At 51.8% G+C, this 13,440-nt stretch overlaps 2 protein-coding genes across 3 annotated transcripts; one reads left to right on the top strand and one right to left on the bottom strand.

Annotated features, from left to right (window-relative positions):
* Positions 1-1,193: 1,193 nt before the first annotated feature.
* On the top strand, positions 1,194-4,019 carry TNNC2 (troponin C2, fast skeletal type). The gene is made up of 6 exons (XM_063107519.1): positions 1,194-1,304; positions 2,721-2,772; positions 2,914-3,057; positions 3,145-3,259; positions 3,421-3,557; positions 3,848-4,019. Exons 1-6 carry the CDS (start codon positions 1,302-1,304, stop codon positions 3,877-3,879), a joined length of 483 nt encoding a protein of 160 aa, XP_062963589.1. The 5' UTR covers positions 1,194-1,301; the 3' UTR covers positions 3,880-4,019.
* A 4,824-nt stretch (positions 4,020-8,843) lies between these two features.
* UBE2C (ubiquitin conjugating enzyme E2 C) lies at positions 8,844-12,509 on the bottom strand. 2 transcript variants are annotated; one of them, XM_063114776.1, is made up of 6 exons: positions 12,372-12,509; positions 11,712-11,739; positions 10,444-10,530; positions 9,626-9,830; positions 9,460-9,519; positions 8,844-9,047 (listed from the first exon to the last, which is right to left on the bottom strand). In XM_063114776.1, exons 1-6 carry the CDS (start codon positions 12,470-12,472, stop codon positions 8,989-8,991), a joined length of 540 nt encoding a protein of 179 aa, XP_062970846.1. In that variant the 5' UTR covers positions 12,473-12,509; the 3' UTR covers positions 8,844-8,988. The 2 variants fall into 2 exon arrangements, with proteins under 2 accessions (XP_062970846.1, XP_062970855.1); XM_063114785.1 differs by lacking the exon at positions 12,372-12,509 and adding an exon at positions 12,064-12,143.
* Between the last annotated feature and the right edge of the window lie 931 nt (positions 12,510-13,440).

The raw sequence follows: 13,440 nt of genomic DNA, 5'->3' as shown, positions 1-13,440 counted from the left end.
CAGCCCCACTTTCCTGGCCCCAGATCTTGTTCTCGGTTGTCTCAGTGCTCATTCTGTTGACTTAGCCACTGTCCATGAGCCTTGCCTACTCCCCAACACCCATCCTGGACCCTGTGGATTCTCAGGGTGGGCTCCCTTCAGACTTGATCTGCCTACCCCTTTACTCTCCATATGACCAGCTGAGTTCCTCCACATTTTTTCACTGAGCCCTAGGAAGGGGCCAACTGCCTCTTTACTACTTAAAGAACCTTCTCTTGCCGCACCCCTTCCCCTGCAAAAGTGAATTCCAAACACCGTTTCTGTGGAGAAGGTAAATTTGAGAGAAGAATCTTTACTTTCAATGGTTATTTCTCCTGCAAATGCATATGGCTTCTCCTTGACTCCTCCCATACTTTTTCTGGCCGGGTTCCCTTAGGACTGACTGTCACAGCTTCTCCCCAGTCAGGATTAGTAAGAAGAATCGCCAACAATACCATAGATGTTTATGATTATAAAGCTCTCTAGTCAAATGGGGATAATAATAGTTGCTACCTCATACGATGAGTACTAGATGAGATCATGTGGTTAAAATGCTTAGCACAGTGTGTGGCACTTTGTAGAGAGTCAATCAACTATGGCCTAGCTATCACTTTCCCTCCTTCTGTTCCCTGCCCTTTACCATGGTTCAAAGACAGGACATTCCACTTGCCAAGCACTAACCCTTTGTATCTGGCACAAGCCAGGTCACTAGGTGACTTAAACCTGGGCTCCCGTTTACCATGGTGTCTCTGTGAGGGAGGTATGACTATGCGCACCTTACAGAGGAGGAAACTAGGTTCAGAGTGGCACTGCCACCTGCCCAAGGTCACACAGTCTGCAGAAGCAGGACTTGGATCTTAGGTTTTGGGCTTCAAGGCTTGTGTTATTCTTGTTCCACCACGCTGCTTCACTTTTTACTATTTGGATTGTCCTTACCCATCCTGGAACAAGTGCACCTCCTGAGGGGGGCTCTCTAAGGCAGTGGAGCAGGGCAGGCCCTCCTCACAAGTATCTAGGACGCCAAGGCCTGCCATCTGCTCAGAGGCTTAAATTTCTCTGCAAGGGCCCTTGGCTAAATTAGGTAATGGGTTAGGACTCTGGGAGGGGTGGGACTCACTGACCCCAGGATCTGATTGGGCAGAGTATCCAGTCCTGGGGAGCAGGAAGGTGGGAGGAGAGGATGCCCCTACAAATCCTGGGGACTGGAGTGGGCCAGGGCATCTTTAGGTGGTGGAGTGCAGAAGAGGTGACCTGCAGTGGAGGAGTCCCAGTGATCAGCAACCATGGTAAGGACAAGAAGGAAGGAACTTTACTCCTTTCTCACTGGAGCATCTCTGGGCCTCTTTCAGGCCAGATCTGGGTGCTCTGTGGGGCAGTAATTTGGGCATTTGAAGGTGGAACATAAGGTGTTCCATGTAGCCCAGGTGTCTTGGAGGAACCCTGGGAAGAAGACCTTTGACTTCTCTTGGAAGCGGAGGGCTGGGATATTCCAGGAATTGATCCTCAAGGCTTCCTGATTTCCTGCCCACTGAGACTTCCAGCAATGTCATTACAGAGCTGTGAGAGGGTCTTAGCTTGTCTCCTTCATTGTAGAGATAGGGACCCTGACGGCCAGAGTGGCCCAGCAAGCCAGTGGCAGGGGTGCAGTAGAAGCCTGCCTGGCCAAATCCTTCTATTGTCTGTGAGAGAAGGGCTCCTTCAGAAGATGGGAGGCCTGCAGGGCCTGCAGCCAGCTCAGGTGCTCTTGGAGCCCCAAGGGTGATGGGAAGGGGCAGAAGATGACAGACCAGAGTTAGAGAGACCCCAGCCTCCCAGAGAAGGGTTCTGATTTGGGGCTGTCATCTTACTCTGAGATCCCCCTCTCCACTTCACTTCAAGGAGTAACTAGACCCCAGAGGCCAGCTGCTGTTGCCCACACCCTACTAAAAATAGTCTGCCCTCCTGGCATGGGGAAAGAGGAAGGGAGGAGGGAAGGGGAGAAGGACGGCCAGCAGCCAGCAGCTGAACTCCTTGGATGCCTCACCCCTTCCTCACCGCCAGCCTCAGTCCAAAGCCCCTGACCTAGATGGCCTGGCTTGGATGTCATCTAGAAGCCCCCACAGAAATTTTATTTTCAGGCTAAGGCCCCAATCACATTCTGCCCATCATGAGAGTGATTTACTCCAATGACTGAATGATAAGGAAACTTACAATCTCTGTCTCTGCAAATTCTCTGGGGGACAGGGGAGATGGTGTCTGTCTCTTCTTTGTGGTCCTGGTGTCTGGCCTGACACTTAGCAGGTGCTCAATAACTTTGTGTTGCAATTATTATTTAACAGAGAACAAACATGTATTGAGCAACTATTAGAATGGTGCTGGCACTTTACAAAGCCCTTTTTCACCCCTGATTTTATCTCCTCCCTGAAAAGCCTTGAAGAGAGTGAAGGCATGCTAAACTAACTTGCCCAAGGTCACTGGGGGGTTCCTGACTCAACATCCCATTGGAAGTGAGAGGGCCTTGGGCATAATCTGTATCTCCTCTCTTGCTCTCAAAACTGGGGTCGGATGCTGTGGGGGCACACAGAAGGTGTGGTAAGTTTGGAGTTTTTCTTCCAGAGGACCAAAGGGCACTTATAGAAGTGGGGGTTGAGAAGAAACGGGTTAAGGTGACAATATGCTCTAGGAATGCCCCTGCTGCTCTCTGACTTTTGTGTCTTCTTTAGACGGACCAGCAGGCTGAGGCCCGGTCCTACCTCAGCGAGGAGATGATTGCTGGTAAGTGAGGGTGGGCAGGCTCGGTGCTGGGTGGAAGTATGCTGGGGAATGTTTTGGTGTCTGGGCAGGGTGGGAGGGTAGGCGTGGGGCTGACAGTCCAGTGGCCCTCACCTTAGCCCTCCACCTGCTTTCCCCACACAGAGTTCAAGGCGGCCTTTGACATGTTTGATGCTGATGGTGGTGGGGACATCAGCGTCAAGGAGCTGGGCACCGTGATGAGGATGCTGGGCCAGACACCCACCAAAGAAGAGCTAGACGCCATCATCGAGGAGGTGGATGAAGATGGTGAGCCAGTGGCCCTCAAAGGCAGGGGACAATGGGGAGAGGCGGGCATCCAGGGTTCGGGGTCAGTCCACCACTTGCTTCTCTCAGGCAGCGGCACTATTGACTTCGAGGAGTTCTTGGTCATGATGGTGCGCCAGATGAAAGAGGACGCGAAGGGGAAGACTGAGGAGGAGCTGGCCGAGTGTTTCCGCATCTTCGACAGGTGCTTTGGGGGCCTGGGAACCGTGGAAGGGGCTGAGCAATCCGAGTCTTGCCAGCAGGGCACGAAAATTCCTGGGCTGGGGATGTATGAGGGGGGCGTTGAGCGTGCCCAGGGCACCTCGCCCTGGGCCCTGAGCCCTGCACTGTTCCTCGGACCCCAAGGAACGCAGACGGCTACATCGATGCGGAGGAGCTGGCTGAGATTTTCAGGTCCTCTGGCGAGCATGTGACGGACGAGGAGATCGAATCCCTGATGAAAGATGGGGACAAGAACAACGACGGCCGCATTGACTTCGACGGTGAGGGCCCCTGGAGCTTGGGAAGAGGGGGACGGAGCCCCGCAGTAGCGTGGGGCGAGTGGCACTGATGCAGCTGGCGCCCACGTGGGTGTCCTTGGCCTTGTGGGTGGGGCTGGGCATAGTCTGACCGAGTTCCCCTCCACCCCTCCCCAGAAGGTAGGGAGCTCTGGGCGGCTTTGTGCAATTTATCAGTTAATGACAAGACATCCCCTCATCGTGGCCAGAACCCTGTCCAGGCCTCCACGTCCCGAGTGGGACCTCTGACCCTCTGTCCCTCGCCTTCCCCGCAGAGTTCCTGAAGATGATGGAGGGTGTGCAGTAAGGAGTGGGCAGTCACCTCCCCCGCTGCGTCCCTCGGGCGTGGACAGCTCCACCCGCGTCTGGTCCCTTCTCCGCCCCACGAGGGAGGCGCGGCACCTTCTGAGTCTGTGTCTGGAAGGAATAAAAGCAAATATTGGAAAAGCTCGTGGCCTGAGTGAGCGGAGGACAGGGGCAGAGGGTCTCAGGGGCAGTCTGGCTGAGTCGCCGTCCAGGGCGCCACCCGGAGGGGCTTCGGTGGTCGGGTGAGAGGCTGCTCCGGCGGCGGGAGGCAGAAGGGGCCGCAGGAGGCCGAGGCGGCGGCCGCCCGGTGCCCGGCGGAGCTCGGCGCGCTCTGCAGGTTCGCGGCCGGCTACCGGCGGCTGACGCTGGGCGTGGGCAGCGCGGCGGGCGCGCGGCGGTGCGCCTGGAGCTGGAGGAGGGAGGCCGCCGGGGGTTCGAGCCGAGTCAGGGTGAGCCGGCGGCCAGCGGAGGGGTGGCTAGACGGCGGGCAGAGTGAGGGCGCGGCAGGGGGCTGGAACCCGGGGCAGAGGGGTGGAGCCCCCTCACTTACCCGTCATCATTCTTTTCTGGAACCCACCGGGCTGGGGACAGGGGAGTGCCATCCCAGGTGGCACTATTTCTGCTTGACCTTCTACTTGACCTTCTATTTCGTCTGGTCCGAGCGCTTCCTAGGCGCTCAGTACTGGCGATGTAGGCAAGGGTGGAGGCACACAGCCGTGAAGAAAGTCCTTACCTCGACCCTGTCTCCGCCTGGTCTCCCTGCCTTCCTCTCCCTCCTCCAGTGCGCTCAACAGAGGGCCAACAGCATGATCTAGCGAAAACGAAATCTGACCTGGCCACTCCCAGTTGAAAGTCCTTCAAGGCTCCCCATTGCTTCTAGAATCAAATCTGCATTCCGTCCACTCATTCCCTTCCCATAGCTCTCATGCCGTCCAGCCACACTGGGCAATTGATCGTTCCTGATATGGACGTGGGGTGTAATTTTCAAGCCCGTGGGTCTTTGCACATGCAGTTCTCCCTGCCTGAAATGCCTGTTCCCCTTCTTATAACCCTGGCAAATTCTTCAACCCACAAGACCCAGCTCAGATACCATCTCCTCCCTTGATCCCTGACCCCATTAGCTGTGGATCTAGCTCTCATAACTCTTTGTAGGCAACTGAATTATAATGGGTGTCAAGTCGTAGCTAATTAAGTGTAATGGTAGTTTAGCTTTAGAATCAGGCTGCCTAAGTTTGAATCCTCACTGCCTGTGACAAATTAGACTACTCTGTGCCTCAGTTTCCTCATCTGTAAATTGGGGATATCAATAGTACTTACCTCAAGGGATTGTGAGAGTGAGTTAGTGTGTACAAAGTGCCTAGAACTGTGCCTGGCAAATAGTAAGCATTTAAAAAATGCTAGCAATTATTATTTTTTGTTCTGGTGACTGGCCAGTACAGGGATTGAACCCTGGATCTTGGTGTTATCAGCACCACACACTAACCGACTGAGCTAACTGGCCAGCCTGCTAGCAACTATTAATATCATTATCATCATTCTTGAAACTAAACTCTGTTATCGTATTCATTGCTACCGCTCTTCTTCTCCATCTCCATCCTGTTCTCTTTGCCCCTTTTCATCCCATTCACAAGTTTCCCAGTTTTTATTTCCAGGCAGGATCAGTGTTGGGGTTTAGTAGTCATCACTTTGAGTGTCTACTGTCTGCTGTGTCCTGCTGTGCATTGTCTCATTCATCCACATGACACCTCTAGAGGCAGATGCTGTTATTATCCCCATTTTACAGTTGGGGAAACTAAGGCCTAGGGAGATGAAGTAGACAGGCACACAGATAATCCCTAGACAATATGTGATGGGAACAGGAGCAAGGCTCTTAACTGCGGTACCATCTACCTGTTGAGAGTTCTACCTGGATGTCCCCAGCACTTCAAACTGAGTCCCCCTCCCCATTGTTTTCCAGTGTTCCCCACCTCTGGGCTGGGATGGTATCCAAGTCAGCAATTCTGGTGCTCATTCTCCACCTCTAATTACTCACTATGCCCTGCTATTTTTTTCTCCTTACTTCATCCTTCCTCTCCAGGCCTACTCAGCATCATAACTCAGGCCACCATCGCTTGCCTGGCTGTCCTCCCTGCCATTTACTCCCCAGATGGCAGCCATTGGGATCTTTCTAAAAACGAATCTGATTATGGCACTGCCCTGCTCAAGGCTTCGTTAGCTTCCCATTCTCCTCAACATAAAGCCCAAACATTTTAACATGGCCTTACAAACCCATCGTGACCTGACATTTGTGCTACTTTACCAGCCTGTATTCCTCCACTTCTCCCCATGCCCCTGATGGTCTTGCTGTCTAAGTAATGTGCTTTCTTACTGTAGGGAAAGAGAAGGAAAATGGTCAGGGTCCCTCAGATGTTCAGAATCTTGCTGAGCCTTTGATGTAAATATGCAAGTGCACCCAGGTGTTCCTTGGTTGTTGTCTAATGTAATTGCGCATGTGCACCCAGGTGTTCTGGGTTATGGGGTTAAGTATAAAGGATGAGTGGCTCAGATCCATGGTGCCCTCTGTCCTCGGGGATGCTCCCGGGAGGCTGCTACTGCTGCTGCAGGCTGTTGCTGCCAGTGAGTGCTTGCGGGATGCCCTGAGAGGCTGCCGCTACTGCTGAGAACTGAGCTTGTGTCATCTGCCAGTGACTCCCGGGATCTTTCCCAACTATCTAGCATGGACCTGAGTGTGAGGAGTCTATGTCCCAGGCTGGAGTGTAAGGGGTCTTGACCCAGTTTGTACAATGGGTTTGAAGGGTCTATGGGCCCTAGCCCTAACAATACAAATGGAAAACTTAGTGTAACTAGAACAATGAAACATCTTGGCTTATAGTTACTAATTGCCTAGCCATGCAATTGGTGTAGTCACATTGCCCTAACCCAACACTTAAATCTCCCTTGTGGCTCAATCCCCTTCTCCAGAAAGCCCTCCATGACCCTCCTGTTCTTGGTTAGGTACCCCACCTCTGAGCTTTCATAGAAACATGTGAGTCCAGCATCCATTGAGTGCTTATTGTGTTTAAGGCACTGTTCTAAGGTCCTTCACCTATCCTACGAGGTAAGTATTAATATTTCTGTTTCAGGATTCTAACACAGTCCTGCCTACCTGATCTGAGCTCTTAATCTCAGTTCTGCAGGGCACTTATTCCACCTTGATGATAGGCCTCTCTACCCCCTAAGCTCCAACCTCTTCGAGGGCAGGACTGTGTGCTAAACTGCTTTATCCCCAGCCCCAAGCAGAGGGCCTTTACCTTACAGGCATTCAATAATTGTGTGTGTGAATGGGAATAATAATAATACCTTCTAATATTTCCTGTACTATGCTTTTTTTGTTTGTTTCAAGTGTCAGAAACCTAAATCAAACTGACTTAAACCAAAAAGGGATTTGTTGCTTCACTGAGCTGGGATGCTAAAGCATGAACCTGGAGGCCAGTCTCAATGTCATTTCTCTCCAACTCCCAGTTATTTTCTGTGCTTGGCTTTCTTCTGTCTGCAGGTGTCTCCACCAACAGCCTAGATTGACTCCTTCCTCCTTTAGCAACCCCATTAGTAAAATAGTTTTACTCTCCCAGTGATTAATTCCAGAGAACACACTGATTGGCTCTAATAGAGTTGGGTCCCTGTGACTGACATAAGGTAGGCCATGTGACCATCTACGGGATCAAACAACACATTAAGGACCACATGGAGAGGCTTCTCCAAGGTGGACAAAAATACCTCCCCTGTTAGCATTTATTAAGAATTGATTTTTTTTTTTTTTTTTAAAAGATGACTGGTAAGGGGATCTTAACCCTTGACTTGGTGTTATCAGCACCATGCTCTAACCAACTGAGCTCACCGGCCAGCTAAGAGCACAATTTTAGACCTGAGGACACCCAAGCTCAAATCTTAGCCCTCACAACTCCAATTCTTTTCACATGTGGCTGCTCGGTGGGGGTACAGGGCATAGAGGGGCCTGGGCTAGCAGGAATAAGGAAGGGATGGGGGAAGAACAATCCTGGTAGGGCCCCCTGCAGTCTCCTTCCCATCTCCCCAGGCCTGTACAACCAGCTGCTGGCAGAGCTAATGGGGTGGGGTGCGGAGGCTGAGATCTGGGCCATGTTGGAGCGTACCTGGGTGCTGTTTGTCTACCTTGGAGATCTTCCTGCAGGACCTGGGCTGGGTCCATTGCCTCAGCCTGCTCTTCCTCCTGCCTGCTCCTGTGGAGATCCAGCTGGTCAGCATGGGCATTTCCTCCAAGGGGCTCAAAGGCTGGAGCCTGAGGCAGGCCAGCAGAAAGGGGGCCCAAGGGGCTGGGGGCCTGGGCCAGTGGGTGCAGAGGCTGGAGGAGCAGCTGGTGGAGATGGAGCAGGAGGTAAATGTGGCCCTTTGGAGCGTGGAGCATGGAGGACCTGGGGCCAGGGGCAAGTCCAGAGCCCAGTAGTGAGAGTTGACAGGAAAGATGCTCTTTCTGGCTATCTCCCCATACGCTGGGCCTGCTGTAGGGTGACCTGAACTTTCTCTTTTTCAGATCCAGAACATCTGTCAAAGTGGGTGGCTGGTTCCTTGTTTTTTTGACAGCTGTAGAGGTTTCAGCCTAAGGTCTGGTTCAGCCTCATTTGCAACACAGCTAGGGCAGTTCCAGTAGTCACTAACATTCCTGCTGCCTGCCACAACTTGATAGAAATAGGCATTATTGTGACACTCATTTTATAGATGAAAAAACATATGTAGTGTCATAAAGTAACCAAGGTCACAAGGAACAAATCCTAGTCACCCCCACTGCTTGGCTCTACTGTCCTATAGAGAGGAACAGGGAAAGAACCCAGATCTTAAGCCCGCCCTCCACCTACCCTGAGCACCGCCAACCCTAGGGTAACTGCAAGGCAGCAACTTGTACAAAATCAACCAAAATGTATTTATTTAATATACATCACAAGGGCTCAACCAGATACTTAATTTAAAAAACAGAAATAAAACAAAAATAACACGACAGCTCAAGATACAGAGTCCTGTACAAAAATCAAGGAAAGAACAGACCATCTAAGGAAAAAATAAAAAGACGACACAAAGAGAGGCTGGACAGCCCAGGTCAGGGCTCTTGGCTGGAGACCTGCTTTGAGTAGGTTTCTTGCAGGTACTTCTTAAAAGCTGGAAGAGAACAGGGAGGTCTCAGTGAGTGATGGAGACAGGAGGAGTCAAAGTGGGCACGAGGGCAGCTTGACCAGGGATGCGAAGGTGGGAGGAGGTTGGGGAAGGGCTGGTTTCCCAGCATGGTAGGCTATCCTGTGCTGCCTACCCAGTCAGGTCTGCTGGGTGAGCGTGCTTCCAGTGAGTGGGGAGGGCACAGGCAATGCATCCTACTAAAAACCCCTCAACCTGCATTAATAGGGAAGGTGTTAATTTCCCATTTGTTATAGCAAAGAGGAGCACCAGGACAGACGCAGAAGTCGGTTAACTTGCCTCCTGCCTAAGTCCCAAGTCATTGGCATCCTTTTGTTTGAGGGAGCCTTTGAAGGATGGGCAGGGATCACCCCATGCAGGAGAAGGATGAAGGACTTACCTGTGGGGTTTTTCCAGAGCTCAGCAGCATGCGTGTTCAAAGGGCTATCAATGTTGGGTTCTGTGGGTGGAGAGAAAGAGAACAGTCAAGAGGATAGAAGAGCCTGACCCAGGGGAATCCTGACAGGTACCCAGGCTGCGTGGTAGGGGTTGCTCTTGGAATTTACCTCCTAACAGGCTCTGGATGGAGAGCAGGATGGTCCTGACATCATACAGGGCAGACCACTTGTCCTTCAGGATGTCCAGGCAGATGTTACCCTGGGTGTCCACATTGGGGTGGTAGCAGGGTGTGAGGAACTTCACCGTGGGTGCATTGTAAGGGTAGCCACTGGGGAACTCAAGGGAGAGCTTATACCTCAGGTCCTCATATACCTGGCATTTGGAGAAATAGGCAGAGAAGTAGCTTCCCCACCCCAAGCCTCATATCCCAGCCCAAGACCCACATAAGGGGCTTGCTAGTTAAAGTTTTTGCCTGGGACTGGACAGTAAACAAAATGTTACACTGGTTCCGGTGCTTTCCTCTTATCTAGGGTGCAGATCAGCAATCCTTTGGATAAAGGTTGTAAATTGGTATCCTGAAGGCCACCACAGCTGTGCTTTAGTACAATTAGAATATTAACCACTAACATGGAAAAATTAAATTTGATGCAGCTATTTTCTGACTTATCTTAAACCACATTTGCAGCGATGGGAAGCTGCCTTCTTGAGACTTGTGCCCTCCTGTTGGCCAAAGTCCTCACTCCATTCATTCCTTGTTGTCTGGCCCTCTATAAGGCATCCAACCAAGATAGACAAGCCCTGCTTTAAACTTACCCTCTATGTACAGAGGGACAGAACAAGGCCACAAGGCTCATTGTGCATGAAGTCATGGGGGGAGTGTCTTGCCCAGCTAAAGGCTTGAAGGAGACTTGGCAATTAGATCTCATATCCCACCTTACCCCAGACTCTGCAAAGTCACACTCACCCACCCCAACCCTGCACTTACTGTGCCAGCAGCTCCATGGATGGTCCCTACCCATTTGAAAAGGTTGTCTGATTCAGGGAAGGCAGAAATGCCTTTGTCGCCAGACATCTGGGGAGGAAACACAACACTTGCTGGATTGCAGAGTACACTTTTGGGCATAGCAAAGGGGGAGAGTGGATGAGCCATTCCCGTTTAGTCTCATCACACTCTGATCTGAAATAAAACAACCACATGGGTTTAGATCCCAGTATCATCAGTTAACCACAAGAAATAGACCAACCAGACCAAATTGGTAGGCTTTTCTGAGGAAGTGATTAAACTCTTGGGGCTGAATATGCCCGTCTGGGAGGAGTACATACTGGGCTTAACAGAGGTTCATTGCCAGGCTAAAGAGGGAGAGGTTGGTTGTACAGGGAAGCAGAAGGCAGTTCTGTACTCACAATCTTGTTGGTTGCCAGGAATTCTTTTCTTTTCAGGGTGGTATGGCCAGAGACTAACTGTATCTTTTTGTTGTTGTTGTTATTGCTGACCAGTACAGGGCTGGACTTTGGTGTTTTCAGCACCATTCTTTAACCAGCTGAGCTAACCGGCCAGCTTGGTTGCTGGGAATTCAATCCAACATTTTTTTTTTTTTTTTAAAGATGACCGGTAAGGGGATCTCAACCCTTGACTTGGTGTTGTCAGCACCACGCTCGCTCAAGTGAGCTAACTGGCCATCCCTATATAGGAATCCGAACCCATGGCCTTGGTGTTATCAGCACCACACTCTCCCAAGTGAGCAACGGCTGGCCCTCCAACATGCTAAAGTGCTGGTTATGTACAAAGCCCAGAGGCTATTCACAGACTAGGGAGATATACAATACTGCTGTAGAAGGATTTGAATTGTATATTCAGGGTTAATGTAGAAAAGGACATCTAGGAAGGGAGCATTCCAAGGTTATGACAGGACTAGAAATACGAAGAAGGGTGGGGAGTTGGATGTGGGTAAAGCTTGGGGCCTGAAAGTAGGGACAGGCAGGACAAGGAAGTCCTTGTATGACTTTGGGGAACTGTGTTTTAGAGATAACTTCATTGTGGCAGGGGATGGAATTGGGAGAGACTGCTGGAAGAAAAGGGGTAGGTGGGGTGTATGAACTTCTCAGAAGAGAGTAAATTATACTCATTTTTTTTTTTTTTTTTACCTCCATGTCTAGCAAAGAGCCTGATGCAGGAAAGGAGGATATTGATAATTGGGTTGGAGGTGGGAGGGTGAACCTATTGGCTGGGGATCTGGGCACTTAGTCACTTACCATGAGGGTCATCAGCTCCTGCTGTAGCCTGCAAAAGGAACATTCGGGGTCATCTGGACATCTGGATGGACCAGGCTCCAAGTGGTGGTGCATCTCCTCCCACCCCAATTTCTTCGGAGGAGCTGTGATGGAGAGTTTCCTAATCCCCAAGGTCAGACTCAGCTCTGGGTACACTCACCATGTCCACAGAAGAGTCCTCACCCTCCCTAATTCCAGGCTCCCGCAGGATGTTTCTGGAGAGTTTTTAATCCCCACTGCTTTGGCGTCTTCCCCCACGCCCGATCCCAATTTCTCCCCTTTCCCGTCCCCACTAAGTCACAGAAGGTCCCTGAGCATCTTCATCTTGGCTCACCCGCGGAAGAATCTGGCAGCGTCCTTACCCCCCCGTCTTCCTTCGGGAAGGTCTCAAAGAGCAGCCTGAGCTACTGGCGTGTCCCCCCTTCTCCGACGTCGCACCCGCTCCTGAAGGTAGGTGGGAGTCCCGGAAGTCTCCGCCCTCGGCCCCGATGCCCAGGGTATGCCAGCCCCGAGCTCCTGGCGTGGCCTCCCACCTCCGCACATCTATCCGCTCCAGGAGGAGGTGGGGCCCCAGAAGTCTTCGCTGTGTCCCAATGCCCGGGGCATGCCAGACCCGGCGAGTGTTACCTCCGTACCACTCACCTCTTGCCCACAGGGCCCCGGGCAGCGCCTCCGCTGGGCTCTGCTCCTTTACGGGCGGCGGCGACGCTGGCGGCGGCTGGGTCGCGGTTTTGAGAGGCCATCCGGGAGGCGCTGGCAGGAAGATAAGAGCTTGGAAAACACGACTGCAACTGCAGGGCCGCAGGCCCGCCCGCCCGCGTTTGAATTGTAACCCTCAGGCAGCGTCGGCCAATCAGCGGTTCGCTTGGGTTTGATCCAGCCAATGGGACGCACCGAAGGGCTCTGTCATCGCACAGCTTCTAGGCCTACCCACTAGCGTACCACTATTGGGCGGCGAGATCCTGCTTCTGATGGCTGATTGGCAGGAGAGGCTGCCGTTAACTAAGGAATCTGTTGCGGACTGGTGGCCTTTGGAAAACGCCGACCATTAAAGGGCCAAGAAAACGTCCACGTGGGATGAACCTCTAAAGGTCAAATGTCTTGCCATCTTCGGGAATGCCCGGCACGCCCAGCCTTGACCCTTTCTCTCAGGGGGAGGGAGTGGCTCCAATCCTGCGGAACCGGTACCCTTCCCCCAAACCGGAAGCCTCTGTTCCTACCCTTATTATAACGGCCCGGGCACCTTGTTGGAATCCAAAGGATCTGAAAATCCTAGCGAGGGGAACAACTAGAGGCTGATTGCTAGAGCAGCAGACTCCCCATTAGAAAACAGGTTCACATCCTGCCTTTCCAACTGGCTTGCTGTGTGACTTTGGGCAGGTCAGTTAGTATGTTGTTTGTTTTGTTTTTTGGTGGCTGGCTGGTCAATTAGTATCTTAACTTGTAAAGTGGGAGTAATAAAAGCCAACTCTGCATTTTTCATAAGGACTGTCTTCAACCCCCCATGGGACTAGCCATCCCATTCTGCCACCTTCAGTTACATTAGTTGGGTGAAGAAACAAGAAATAGAGGGATAGGCAAGGTATATGGTGTTCCCAGATTGATTTCATAAAGCCTGGGTCTATACTGTAATGGGGAAGGAGTAGCTGGCCTTTTTTCCCTACACCCACTTTATAGAGCCCTCGATGTTCTATCATCCCCCACAAGGCAG

This window comes from Cynocephalus volans, chromosome 1, assembly GCF_027409185.1.
Source record: "Cynocephalus volans isolate mCynVol1 chromosome 1, mCynVol1.pri, whole genome shotgun sequence".
Classification (NCBI taxonomy): Eukaryota; Metazoa; Chordata; class Mammalia; order Dermoptera; family Cynocephalidae; genus Cynocephalus; species Cynocephalus volans.
Note: the sequence above shows the minus strand (reverse complement) of the source record. Positions and strands in the feature narration are given on the sequence as shown.